The following is a 13,685-nucleotide window of genomic DNA, read 5'->3' as shown; positions in this document are numbered from 1 at the left end:
GTTGCAATTTGCCGGTGCGCTATTACCACAGCCATTAATGCATGTACCCAAGATTCAGAGCGATACAGCATCTTTTATATGAAATCCCTACTCACTGATAATATTTTTCACCATTAATGCAAGTATTAATATACTGCGATTATATGATTTTTTTACACAGATCCATTGCCTCCAAATTCTCCCAGGGATCTCCAAAGTGGGAATTTTACGATAAGTGCGGACGGCACCTTTGGCGTCATAATTTCCTGGGATTCACCTCAGGAGGAAGACTTGGAAATCCATCACTACAAAATCTCTTGGAACTACTGGATGCCCCGGAAACACATCCTACTGGCAAAGAAGGACCACTGGAGGCTGTCAGATGGTGTGCGTATGACTGTTACTATGTGTGTCCAGTAAGCACCTTATATGATTAGGGAAACCCATTTCTGAATTCCTAATAACATTTTATTCACTATAGGAATTGAAAAGGCAAGGGTAAGGCAATAGACCATCTAGGAGGGGAAACATCCTTTACAACGCAACTTTTACTCCGCACTACCATTACGACGCAGCTATTACAACGCAAGTCGTTACAACGACTTGCGCTGGAGGGCGCTGGAGGATACGGAATAGATTAATTTTCTATCCAACACCTTCCCTACTATCCACGGGGACTGGCGTTGGAATAGAAAATTAAACTATTCCACTATCCAGTGCCCCCCAACGCAAGTCGTTGTAACGACTTGCGTTGTAAAAACTGCGTTGTAATGGCATGCAGAGTAAAAGCATGCGTTGTGATGACATACATCCATCTAGGAGCATGGCACAGTTCTAATGGCCTGAAGGAGTGGGGGGGGGCATATTTTATTTGGAAGTCCTACTTGCAGTGATTCATTTAGGCTGGTGGTTGGATGTCGTGGGCAGCTGCACTCATTTTTGGGGATCAGGACTTATTTTTCATCATCAGACTTTGACTCAGAGCAAGAGAGAGAATAAGGCAGACAATGGAGAAAGGTAGGAAAACAATGACAAAAGGAGAAAGCAGGATGAAAAAGAATCTCCAAGAGTGAAGTAAAGAGACTAGAATTGCAGTTGATTGAAGACCAGAGCGCAAAGTGGAACAAAAATAGGCATCCTTCGTAGTCAGCCAAACTGACATTCAGCAGCACCGCCTCCGGCATCTAAGATATTTTAGGCCCCGAAAAGTATTATTATTATTATTATTTTTACACAAATTAAGCACTGCCAATTAATAGGCACGCACCCATGTGCATTTGTGGTGGGTATCACACTACTCAGGATGGAGGATTATGTGTCTGTCATGTGATCCATATACTGAGCACAAGTCGGGGTGGACGGCTTCCCCGTACTAATTTTAGTGAGTGGATGCCTCCCCCTTTCCTCCGGTCACTGGTGAAAAAAAATTGCAAATTTGCACTCCTGCACAGATCAATATTGAAATGTGTTTTCCTGCCGAAATGCAGTGCAATCAGAGTGCACTAAAGGCAGAGAAAAGAAGTGAGGGGTTTAATCAGAGGATACTGGCCCAACCTTCAAGGAATTTTTGTCATGCAGGGGTAGTGCTTTTGATGGGCCAATAATGTCTTACTCTAGATAGCATAAAAGTACACAAAAAAGTGATGGATGGAATGCTTGGATTAATCTCAGCCACTGGTAATTACTAGGGGCGCATCCTTATTTTGCACACCAGGCCACCACAGTTTGGACCCAGCCACAAGCCAGTGAGTCTGAACCCTGCTCCAATCGGAACAGTCCAGCCTGAACTGCCAAGCCTGGTCCTCCCTGAACTGGAACACAAGCAACCCAGGACCTGTTTCACCCTAGTTAATGGCTCATCATCCGGGGAAAGGTTTGTTCCAGTGACTGTGTGCATGGGACCTGTGTCTGGGAATACCCAAATTACTTAGGGTGACACACTAAACTATACAGAAAAGTGATGCTTGGAATGCGTGAATTAATCTTAGCCATTGGTAATTACTTGTGCCGCATCCCAATCCATTGTTATTCTGCACACCATTACACCTCAGATTGAACACAACCATATACAAATCAGTCTTAACCCTGCTCCAATCGGGACAGTCCAGCCTGAACTGCCAAGGCAGTTTCTCCCTGAACTGGAACACGATCCACCCAGAACAGGTTTCGCCCTGCTATGGTCTCATCAACTTGGTACAGCTTGGTTCCACTGACACAGTGTTCCCATGACCCATGTCTGGGCATACCATCCCTCTTAGGGCGACACACTAAAGTATACATAAAAGTAATGGATGCAATGTTTGAATTAATCTCAACCACTGGTAATTATTTGGGCCACATCCCAAACCATTGTTATTTTGCACACCATGCCACCTCTAATTGGACCAAGCCATATGCAAATCAGTCATAACACTGCTCCAAACAGAGTTTGCAAGGATTAGCGCCCTCTACCTTGTCTGCTTGGTGGTTATTATTATTTTTAAAGCTTGGTACATCCTCACTACATAAGAACTGGGATGAGGAGGACAAGATGGGGGTAATATTTCAATCAGTGCTTAATTTGAGCCAGTGGTTTCCGGTGTTCTGCACCGCCACTTAATTGGTTTCAGGTGCTCGGTACGGCACTTAATTGTCAGCACCACACTTATGGCAGTCTGCCACATGGTGGCGCTGCTTATCTAATTTAAAGAGGAGCAGAACAACGGTTGTTTATGAATACAATATACAATAAAAAAATTACTAATACCTGCCTCCCCAGCATTCCTTTAGCTTTTGGGACCTGAAATAATCATAACTGATGTGCTTGCAGGTGAGAGAGATGGTTAGTAGTTGTTTCGGTACGATGTCGGACAATGAGTGGCACAAGCTGCAGTGGCCTCCTGGTTAGGGCCCTGGCACTTATTATTTTACAAATTAGGCACTGGTTTCAATTACTTACCGGTAATCTTTAGTACCCTGACTCATAGTTCTCCTTGTCTCAGTCCACAACCCTCCCTCCCTCCTCTATTTTGCACCTCCAATCTTTGGTCATGTCATATACAGGAGCTGGGGTGTTCTGCAAAATTCTTGTAGAAGTAGAAAGAGGACATAGAAAGCTGGGAATACATCCCATAGAGTATAAGCATTCTGCCTGTAGCCAGAATGCCTTGATACGTCAGGACTGCGACGAGGGGGGCTATGAATCAAGGTAATAAAGATTACTGCTGAGTAATTGAAACTCTAGTGACGTCCCCACTGTGGATAAGTCACATTGGGGAGAGCATGTGACCCAGGAGGGTGTTCTGTAGGCTTGCGCTTGCAATAAGCCTCTTGCAAAAGCATGGCTGCAATGGTGGCAAACTACAAGGTACCATGCCCACCGCCTCCAGGGTGGATGAGCCCATAACAGAAGGCTTTTTTCTCAGCAGGCACGGACAAACTTTTTCGGACACGAGCAGATTAACTAAAAAAATGCACCTGTAACAGATTGACCAATCACCATTGGTCATCAATCATATCCATTTTCTTTACACATGTATTAAGAATGCAGCACCTTCAGTACGTGTGTGTGTGTATATATATATATACATGTGGTAGAGAGACAAAATATCGAAATTAAAATATCGACATACAATAATATCGATGTTTTAATTTCGATGGTATAGAATATCGATGTGCAAAATATCGATAGACAGAATATCGTTTTTTAAGGTATGTATGTTACTAATATCGAAATTTACTAATATCGAAATTTTGTTTAGTGTTATGTATTTTATTATGTTTATATGTTTGTTAAATATGTTTTCTAATGTATGTTTGGAAATTAGTAATTTTGTTTACATTTTGCGTTTTAGTATCAGAGCGGGTTGTGGGTTTATAGGGGAATAGGGTGGGAAGTAATTTAATAATAATTAATTAATAAATATATTTTTAAAATATTTATAATTAATAAATAATTGGGAATTAATTATTATTAATTAGTTAATTGAAATAATTAGAGTTAATGTAGTAGTATTTACTATATTTTGTTATTGTTAATTAATAATGAATTGGTAATTAATTATTATTAATTAGTTAATTAAATTAATTAGAGTTAATGTGCTAATATATTTAATTTTTTGTTATTGTTAATTAATAATTAATTGGTAATTAATTATTATTAAGTGATTAAATGATGTGATTTATTTATGTGTAGTGGGTTTGTGTGTTTATAGGTGAACAGGGTGTGATATAATTAAATGTAATTAATTAAAGAGATTGTATTTATTTATTGGTATTTATTGTTAATTAATTGGTAATTAATATGTGTTAATTAGTTCATTTATAATTACATCAATTTAATAATAATAATTTTTATTAATTGATATTTATATTAATTGTGTTTTTTTGTATGTGTAGTGTGTTGTGTGTTAAAGGGGGAGTAGTGTGGGAAGTAATTTTTACCCCCATGCTATCCAACGCTTTCCCTACTGTTGCACCCTCTGGAGTGGGAATAGTAATTTTTACCCCTACGCTATCCAACTCTTTCCCAACTGTTGCACCCTCTGGAGTGGGAATAGTAATTGTTACCCCTACGCTATCCAACGCTTTCCCTACTGTTGCACTCTCTGGAGTGGGAATAGTAATTTTTACCCCTACGCTATCCAACGCTTTCCCTACTGTTGCACCCTTTGGAGTGGGAATAGTAATTGTTACCCCTACGCTATCCAACGCTTTCCCTACTGTTGCACTCTCTGGAGTGGGAATAGTAATTTTTACCCCTACGCTATCCAACGCTTTCCCTACTGTTGCACTCTTTGGAGTGGGAATAGTAATTTGTACCCCTACACTATCCAACGCTTTCCCTACTGTTGCACCCTCTGGAATGGGAATAGTAATTTTTACCCCTACGCTATCCAACTCTTTCCCTACTGTTGCACCCTCTGGAGTGGGAATAGTAATTTTTACCCTTACGCTATCCAACGCTTTCCCTACTGTTGCACTCTCTGGAGTGGGAATAGTAATTTTTACCCCTACGCTATCCAACGCTTTCCCTACTGTTGCACTCTCTGGAGTGGGAATAGTAATTTTTACCCCTGCTCTATCCAACGCTTTCCCTACTGTTGCACTCTTTGGAGTGGGAATAGTAATTTCTACCCCTACGCTATCCAACGCTTTCCCTACTGTTGCACCCTCTGGACTGGGAATAGTCATTTTTACCCCTACGCTATCCAACGCTTTCCCTACTGTTGCACCCTCTGGAGTGGGAATAGTAATTTTTACCCCTACGCTATCCAACGCTTTCCCTACTGTTGCACTCTCTGGAGTGGGAATAGTAATTTTCCCCCCTACGCTATCCAACGCTTTCCCTACTGTTGCACCCTCTGGAGTGGGAATAGTAATTTTTACCCCTACGCTATCCAACGCTTTCCCTACTGTTGCACTCTCTGGAGTGGGAATAGTAATTCCCCCCCCTACGCTATCCAACGCTTTCCCTACTGTTGCACTCTCTGGAGTGGGAATAGTAATGTTTACCCCTACGCTAACCAACACTTTCCCTACTGTTGCACCCTCTGGAGTGGGAATAGTAATTTTTACCCCTACGCTATCCAACGCTTTCCCTACTGTTGCACCCTCTGGAGTGGGAATAGTAATTTTTACCCCTACGCTATCCAACGCTTTCCCTACTGTTGCACTCTCTGGAGTGGGAATAGTAATTTTCCCCCCTACGCTATCCAACGCTTTCCCTACTGTTGCACTCTCTGGAGTGGGAATAGTAATGTTTACCCCTACGCTAACCAACACTTTCCCTACTGTTGCACTCTCTGGAGTGGGAATAGTAATTTTCCCCCCTACGCTATCCAACGCTTTCCCTACTGTTGCACTCTCTGGAGTGGGAATAGTAATTTTTACCCCTACGCTATCCAACGCTTTCCCTACTGTTGCACCCTCTGGAGTGGGAATAGTAATTTTTACCCCTACGCTATCCAATGCTTTTCCTACTGTCGCAATATGTGGAGTAAGTATATATATTAATTTATATGTAGAGTTTTAAATTTATTTTAAATGTATATGTATTAGTTATTATTTTGTAAATATGTTTTAATGTTTATATTTAATATTTGTAAAATTATATGTATTTTTAAATTATTTTTACATTATTATTAATACATTTAAAAAACGATATTTTTAATTTTGATATTTTTGTACTTACCTTTATGAAGATATAAATCCGATATTTTTGATGTCGATATTTTTGTGTCGATAATTTTGTATGTAGATATTCTGTCTGTCGATATTATGTCATAGATTCATACATGTATCAGATTTTGCCGAAACAAAGATAAGGGTCGCACACTCCCAGGTTTCAGGTTCAATGGCAATTTATTGCAGGGAAATTTCTGCCATGCCCAACGCATTTCGGTCCTGCTACTCAGACCTTGATCACTGGATATATATATACATGGGCATTTATATGCAGCGTTTATTGAAGCACTTCCACATGAAATTTGCAAAATTTAAAAAACAGATAACGTTACCACACTCATTATACCATAAACTAAATTACGTATTGAAAGTAGTTATTGTTCTTAGACGCATTAAACAGGCTGCCAAGTTTCAAAATAGTAACTTGCATGCTTCTTACAGTTCTCTGCAATGAGCAAGCAGACCACTCAGCTATCTTGGGAGACGACCTTTACAAAGCGGGCGTTTCACCGCAATAGGTTTACAACGCGGGCTTTACAACAAAAGTCGTTTCGGCGACTTGCGCTGGATGGCGCTGTAAGCTAAGGAATAGTATGGTTTACTATTCCAACACCTTCCCTACTGTATGTAGACTGGTGGTGGAATTGTAAATCGTACTATTCCTAAGTCCAGCGCAAGTCGTTGAAACGACTTGCGTTGTAAAACCTGCGTTGTAACATACCGCGATCAACATGATCGCGTAGTAACATCATACATTCAGCTATCGTACCACCCTAGCAGAACTCTTCTCACTGTCAGACGTAGGACACCAACAACTTTGCAGATGCCCACACATTATTCCTAGCTGGCTGGGGCTGTTCTGTATGAACTGCGCACTTTAGTAACGCACAATAACTTAGCAAAGCACAGGAAATTCAGGGTTGGCACTTGCACAGCACATTATCACAACTCGTGCCTATGCAGGAGGCAAGCTGCAGGACATTGCCTTTCTAAATGCTGCCTCTCCTGTGTTAAGGCCTCTCTTTCACAACTCGTCACAGGTTGGGGTGGTGTTAGTGAGGTGCTAGCTAACAACCACCCAAGCCTGTGGTACGTTGTGAAAGGATGGGTATTGCTGAGCCTCCAGACCCTGATGGAGATATCTATCTTGGCACTGCAGCGATGAGGCCTTAAGGGCCCAGGGCTAACTTTACTTCCAGAGGGAGGTCATGAGCATAGGAAGTTGTGACTTTGATGAGATGATGAACTCACAGGCCTCATCTGGCTTGTGCATGCGCATAAGTGCACGAGAAGCTACATGCTTCCGTACTACCTGCCAGTGGCGTAGCAAGGTCAGGTGGTACCCGGTGCGGAAAATTTCTTGTCACACCAGGCTTGACAAAATGGCAAAAATATGTGTTTTGACAAAATGGCAAAATGTTGTGTTTAAAACATATTTGTTTGCCATTTTGTCACCCCCTCCCCCCCCCCCCAGTGATGAAACCTGGACGGCCACCCTCCCCTCAGTATGACAGACAGGCAGCCAAGCAATCAACCAACTGGTACTATCAGGATTTTTTTTTGTTCATTTTACCGCTAATTAGCTAAAGTAGAAAAACATTAGAAAGCAGTAAAATAAGTGTGGGGGGGGCCTTCCCCCATATTGGTGAGCTGCCCCTGGATCTGGGCATCATTTTAAAAATATAGATTTTAGAGAAACAATCGTAGAGAGAGTTAGAAGTTCTCTCAAAAAATTGAGGAACGTGGTGAATTCTTAAAGCACCACAGTCTATTTATTTGTCAAAAAACTTGTTTGATAAGCACGTATTAACACAATGGAGAGTTTTGTCAAAACTATTTTCACACAGCATTAGTAAATTTGTTCTTTTTAACGCCTGTATTGTTTCCCATTAAACAGGATATATTTTAGATAAAAAATAACAATAAAGGACACGTAGGAGTTCTAATAGAAATGCTTTCTGCACAAAGAGAATAAAATGGTGCATATTCAAGCACAGGACACATTTTAGATAAAATGGGTTTGATTGTTTAAGGGGCAACAAGCGCAGCTTTTTATTTTTTTTATCAAAACGTTAAATATAGGAGAAACAATGTAGAGGTCAGCGGGAAGGGTGGAGGCTTATCAAATAATGTTTTGTTATATATATATTTAGGAAAGGCAGAGAGCAGGTCTCTCATACAATGCTATTGGCCAAAAACATGGATTCAAGTTCAATAATAATCATAAAATCCCTTATAAAAGATATGTAAACAGTCCCACAGGAGAAGGAAATTGCACTCACATCAGCATGAAATTACACCACCTCTACCTTTTTAATATGATCATAAATGTGCCTTCACACCAGTAACCTTTTCCCTCTAGCACCATGAAACTGCATTATGCCAGCATGAAAATTACTTCTTGTTGTCAGTCGACCCATATGGCCAGCATGAAGTTGTCTTCACACTGAGTACAGTCCCACCAGGCTGCCAGAGGAGCAGTGCTCAAGAATTGTGCGCGTGGAAATATGTCCACCAGAAGATGGCCCCTGGGAATATTCCCATCATGCGTCGGAAAGAAAACAAGCTGCTGTTAAAATTGTGCTGGACCACAAACCTCCAAATAATGTGTCCCAGGATACTGTAAGTGATTAAATACTCTAATCTGAGGGGTTCCCTGACCTTTATGTTTGTACAGGCTCAGAGTGCCCCCTCACATGCTCTCACCCTTCCCCTGCTTTGCAGATTCCATTGTCAGGTGTGACTGTGTTGTAATGCCCAACCACACTTCTGCATCTGGCCTGTGGGTACAGGAGTAGGAGGACATAAGTGGTCCCAGAGGGTTTGCCACCTGGCTTTGCTTGGTTTAGAGGTGACTAGTGTGCAGCTACACTGCCTTTGTGCGGGTACTGCTCCTACCTCTCCTCTGAGTAAGCGCAGTAGTCTCCACCTCTGCATCCCCCCGCAGCATGCCTTCCACTCACAGGAAGCGACCTTCATTCTTGAAGCCGCAGTCAGAGCCAGGGACTGCAGGTGAGTGAATGTTAAGGTCAAGTATTGTAATCCTTGTTTGACACTCATTAAAAGGTCCCTTCTTTCTCATGGACCAAGTCTCACACTTAGGGTAGCATTACGTGCTGGTGTAATTCCCACCCTGCGGCTCAAAGGAGATACTGATATCCACAGCATCGGTACCTCCAGGGGAAGACGAAGATAGTCCCTATCATGTATTATCGGAGAATCACATACATGGGCCTGTATGACCTGTGTCAGTTCCTGCATGTTTTCCCAAAGTTTTTCACAAGGAGATTCCTGCTGCTCTCATCCCACCAGAATTACTGGGAAACTCAGAATAAAATACTCCAGACTGAGCTGCAGGTTAAATGTAACTTCACTACAGTGATGTGTATGCTACTATGGTGAAGGCTCAGCTCTAACACAAGTCATGTCACCACATAATCTTAGTACGGTGACTCTGAATGCCTTCCCTAGGAAAGGTAATATGCACATATGTCTTCAACGACTGGAACCGGAAATTGCTGGCCCACCATAAATAACATGGAAAGTATTGTAACATAGAACATACTTTTTACTGGAGGACCAAGTGCTTTGAGAGTTAAAACATATGTAGAGTTAAAGACAGAACCTGGATTTATACTGGGGTTTCAGAGCACATTGACCTTATTAGTGGTATCCAAATCTTCCAACAGCGGAGCATAGCGTCCACCTGGGACATTCCATACATCAGTAGGAGCACCACCTCTTGCCAACAGTATGGGCCCTTCACTTAGGAAAAATTCTCTTCTCTGTATCTACTGTTACAAGCCTGCCAGCTAAATCACCTAAAAGCTTTTCAAAACAAATAGTTCTAAAAAGAACTCTGGCTCATGAAACAAAGTGGTCCACCTCTCTGGAAACCTTTGGAAGAAGTTGTGTCCACATGCAAATCAAACATCATGTGCTTTGCGGAAACAGATAAGTAAGCAAAAGCACTCTTGTGAGTTATGAAGAATTGGCCTTATCACTTGCTGATGCACCACGCATGAAACCATCAAAACAGCTATACAACATTCTGATGTCCTTGTTCAGTGATTAAGTTGCTTTACTGTGGATGAATATTGTCCAGGATGCTGCCCTTCATCAGGGTCTCAGTGTGCTATTAATAATCCAGCATATCTTGGACAAAATGTAGCCAGTCTTATAGGACACAGTCACCAAGATCATCAACAAAACAAATGACCCCAACTAAAAAAACTTGTCTGCCAGTCATCTATCATGCCTAGCATCATATGGTTTGTTGATGCAACCAAACTTTCATGTTTGGTTTCCCAGAATCTTTCGATATTTCTGTAGGCAGTGTTCTGACAAACAGATGTAAAGATGGCTAGAGCATCATTTCTGTTTTGCGGGGTGGGCCGCATAAAGGCTCGGGGTGCAGAGGCCCTATCAACGTGTACCAACCCACCCACCAAATAGAAAGTTGTCTGCTGGGTGGGTGGACCCTTTTTGCCTAAAGTGCATCTCATTGACACTGCAGGAGCACTGTTGGCAAACAATTATTGCTAAGATGGGCCACTAAGTTATGGTTCCGCTCTGTAATGCTGATGTTTCTCAGATTCAAAATCTCCAAGTGCGGATTGATTTATAAAAAAACAAAAAGACATGAACCTGAAACATTTTCCCAAGGCATGTCAAGGAAATGTTGGCTTTTTTTCTGGACAAGTGAACCATTCCTATGGTCAAGAAAAAAGAAATTGAAATCCCCGTCCTAAATAACGTGAGATTTCTGATTTTCATTAGCCTGCGAGCCTGTGATGGATGTGTGGTGTGGTTGCCTGCAGAAGGTTTTTTGTGGCATTGCCCACTGAGACTCACCTGTTTGAGAATGGGTGCTTCCCAACCTCCAGATGCAGCAGAGGAACTATGGGTTTGGTGAAACAGGAGAACCGTGGATTTACTGTGATTATTCCTCTCTGCCAAATCCCTAAATTACCCTGCTACTTTGGAGCTAAAATGTGGAATCTAATTGGTTTCATTTTGGGTCAAATGTTCACATACCTTTTATCTCATTTAAGCTGTATTAAATAATTATTGGGTATTTCCTGATCCAGGAACCATATTCATCATTTTTGTAAAGTAATCGATCTGTATTTAATACATGTTTTTGCAAAAGCCATCCTTTGATCTGCACTTCCTAACTATTTTGTGCTGTACTCCAAGTTTAGAATTTATAACCCCCTTAAAAGCGCAAATTCATGGGACCAAATGTATTATGTTCTCCCCTGGAAGTTTTGGGATTTGAACCAGAGCAATTCCAGATTGAGACTTGTTGTGTGAGCCAGAGGTTTGAATAGGAGGCTAAGATTATATTCCCATTTCTTCTCGTTGTATTTTCCAGGTGCTTGGCTTGTGTAATTAAGTGAGTAATCAGAAAGTCACAGAGTTCCTGGGAGCCGAGTCGCTTTTGATTCACTACATTCTGAGTTCTAAAATTCCTTATTAATTTTATGTAGTTTCCTTGATGGGTGGATGGCTTTTGACAGCAAAAAGTGCAATCTGTCTCCTTGATACTGGTTTCATTTCTGGAGTTTTACACCATGCTATTAATTTCTATTGAATGGTGTCAAGACAACTACCTTTAAGACTGGGATAAGATGATTATAGACAACTGTGCCCTTTTATAATGACAACATGGTAAATCTATAAACAAATTCCTACTGAAGTAATTGCAAAATTCATGAACAAAGGTCATGTCATTATGACTCAAGCTGAACTTTTTTTTAACAAATTAAAAACCTGACAATGCACTCATTGAAGCAGGGGTGGCTTAATCTATGTCTTTGACAGATCGAACAAGAAACGTTAAAGTCCATAAATACACAGAACAGCATAAAACTGCTCCATCTGTTCTGTCATCCAAGAGTTTATCAAGCTTTGCTTGCTTTTATTTGCAAGTGTATAAAAATATGGGATTCCGTTATGAGTTCTGTACCTAATGGTAATGTTGAAGTCCCATTATACGTGTATGGAGGAGTTGACCTCTAACTCTACAGTCTTGGGCCACTTAAAATGGGCTTTATCCATCTACTCTTCTGTTTATTTTGGAAGCAGATCTGATGATTATAATGAAGTAAATGAAAACAACTTCACTTGTTTTCAGCGACTCAGTGCCAGAGTTCCATCATTTTGACCCTATGCTCATCAGCCGTGACACAGAAAGAACTAATTTGCTTCACCCTGTGCACTAGACTCATTAAACACTGCATGGATAGTTAATGCTTCATTTTATCAAGTTGATCTATTTGTAACATTCATTTCCCCCTTAAAACGCTTTTCAAAAGTTGCATGCCTTTCTTGAGTCCAATCGAGTACTAGGTAATCCGCATGTTAGATATTGACAAGCAAGAGGTACAGAGGCTATGCTTTTTCATGTTCCGATTGGTCAGTGTGTGGTACTGGATTGGATCAGGTTGAGGATGCTTCACTGATATTGTTGGTCTTTGGCACCAATGGTTAAGCGGCCTTCTTAGATCATCTAGCAGAGGAGTCTGTGGTGTCATGGCCAAACAGAGATTAGTAGGCCTTCTTTTTTAATAAAAAGAGATTGATTGCCTCTGTGTGGTGTTTGTATGTCACCTGCTGTTTTTTTTTTACATATTCATAGAGATGCTGCATACATTTCTGCTATTTAAACTTTGCAGTTGAATTTTAAATATTAACCACCACTAGTATTAAGTGGTTTACACTGTATCCCTTTTAAACCTCACGCTGCATCCAACATTCTAACTATTTACCTGATGAAGAACATTTGCATTCTGCCAATCAGTGAAACCTCTCCTCTCTAACCCTATGAATAAGCAGCTGCGATAGGGAGGGAGACATTTCTTATACTGGGCTACAAAATGGTGGAATAGTCTACCTGGGGCTACCCATAAAAAGGACAATCTTGCATCTTTTTTAAAACAATTTCTCTATTGTGTTAGTGCCTACTGCGCTTTTTATCTAATTCTAACCTGTTTTCTTCAATGCTTGAATGTCCTGCCCGGAGTTTGTAAGGCATAATAAACTCTGTGGCGCTGCAAAATGAAATTGGAAAGCATGGCATAGGGCCTGATTACGGGTTTGGCGGATGGGATACTCCGTCACAAAGGTGACGGAAATCCCATACGCTCTATTACAGGTTCCTCAGGGTATCATGGAATTGTAATTTGGCAGACAGGAAATCCGTCACATTTTTGATGGAGAAACCCTGTCCGCCAAATTTGTGATCAGGGCCATAATATTGAAACGCATGTTACAGGGTAGAATGGTCTCAAAGATTATGATAGTAGTGCAAACACAGTGGGGTAAAGTCTGAGCTATTTCAAGGCATATGTATACTAAAATGATGTGCTCTTAGAAAGACCGGGTGGCACTCTCTCAAGGACTGGCTGATAAATACAACTCTTATTCAGACTCATAGACCGGGACCACAGGCCCCTGTAGCCCTGAGATGCGGGTGCCCAAACTCCAGGGGCCTCCTCAGCACAGCAATTCGGACGGAGAGCTTCTGATTGAGTCCG

General features: G+C 41.2%; 1 protein-coding gene across 1 annotated transcript in view; it reads left to right on the top strand.

Annotated features, from left to right (window-relative positions):
- LOC144791158 (anosmin-1-like) overlaps nt 1-13,685 on the top strand; it is a 200,616-nt gene that overhangs the window by 158,842 nt on the left and 28,089 nt on the right. The window contains exon 7 of the mRNA XM_078665813.1: nt 161-366. Within this exon, the coding sequence (XP_078521939.1) occupies nt 161-366 (206 nt within the window). The remainder of the gene's footprint in view (nt 1-160; nt 367-13,685) is intronic.

This window comes from Lissotriton helveticus, chromosome 11 (genome assembly GCF_964261635.1).
Source record: "Lissotriton helveticus chromosome 11, aLisHel1.1, whole genome shotgun sequence".
NCBI lineage: Eukaryota > Metazoa > Chordata > Amphibia > Caudata > Salamandridae > Lissotriton > Lissotriton helveticus.
This window is presented reverse-complemented; position numbering and strand designations above follow the sequence as displayed.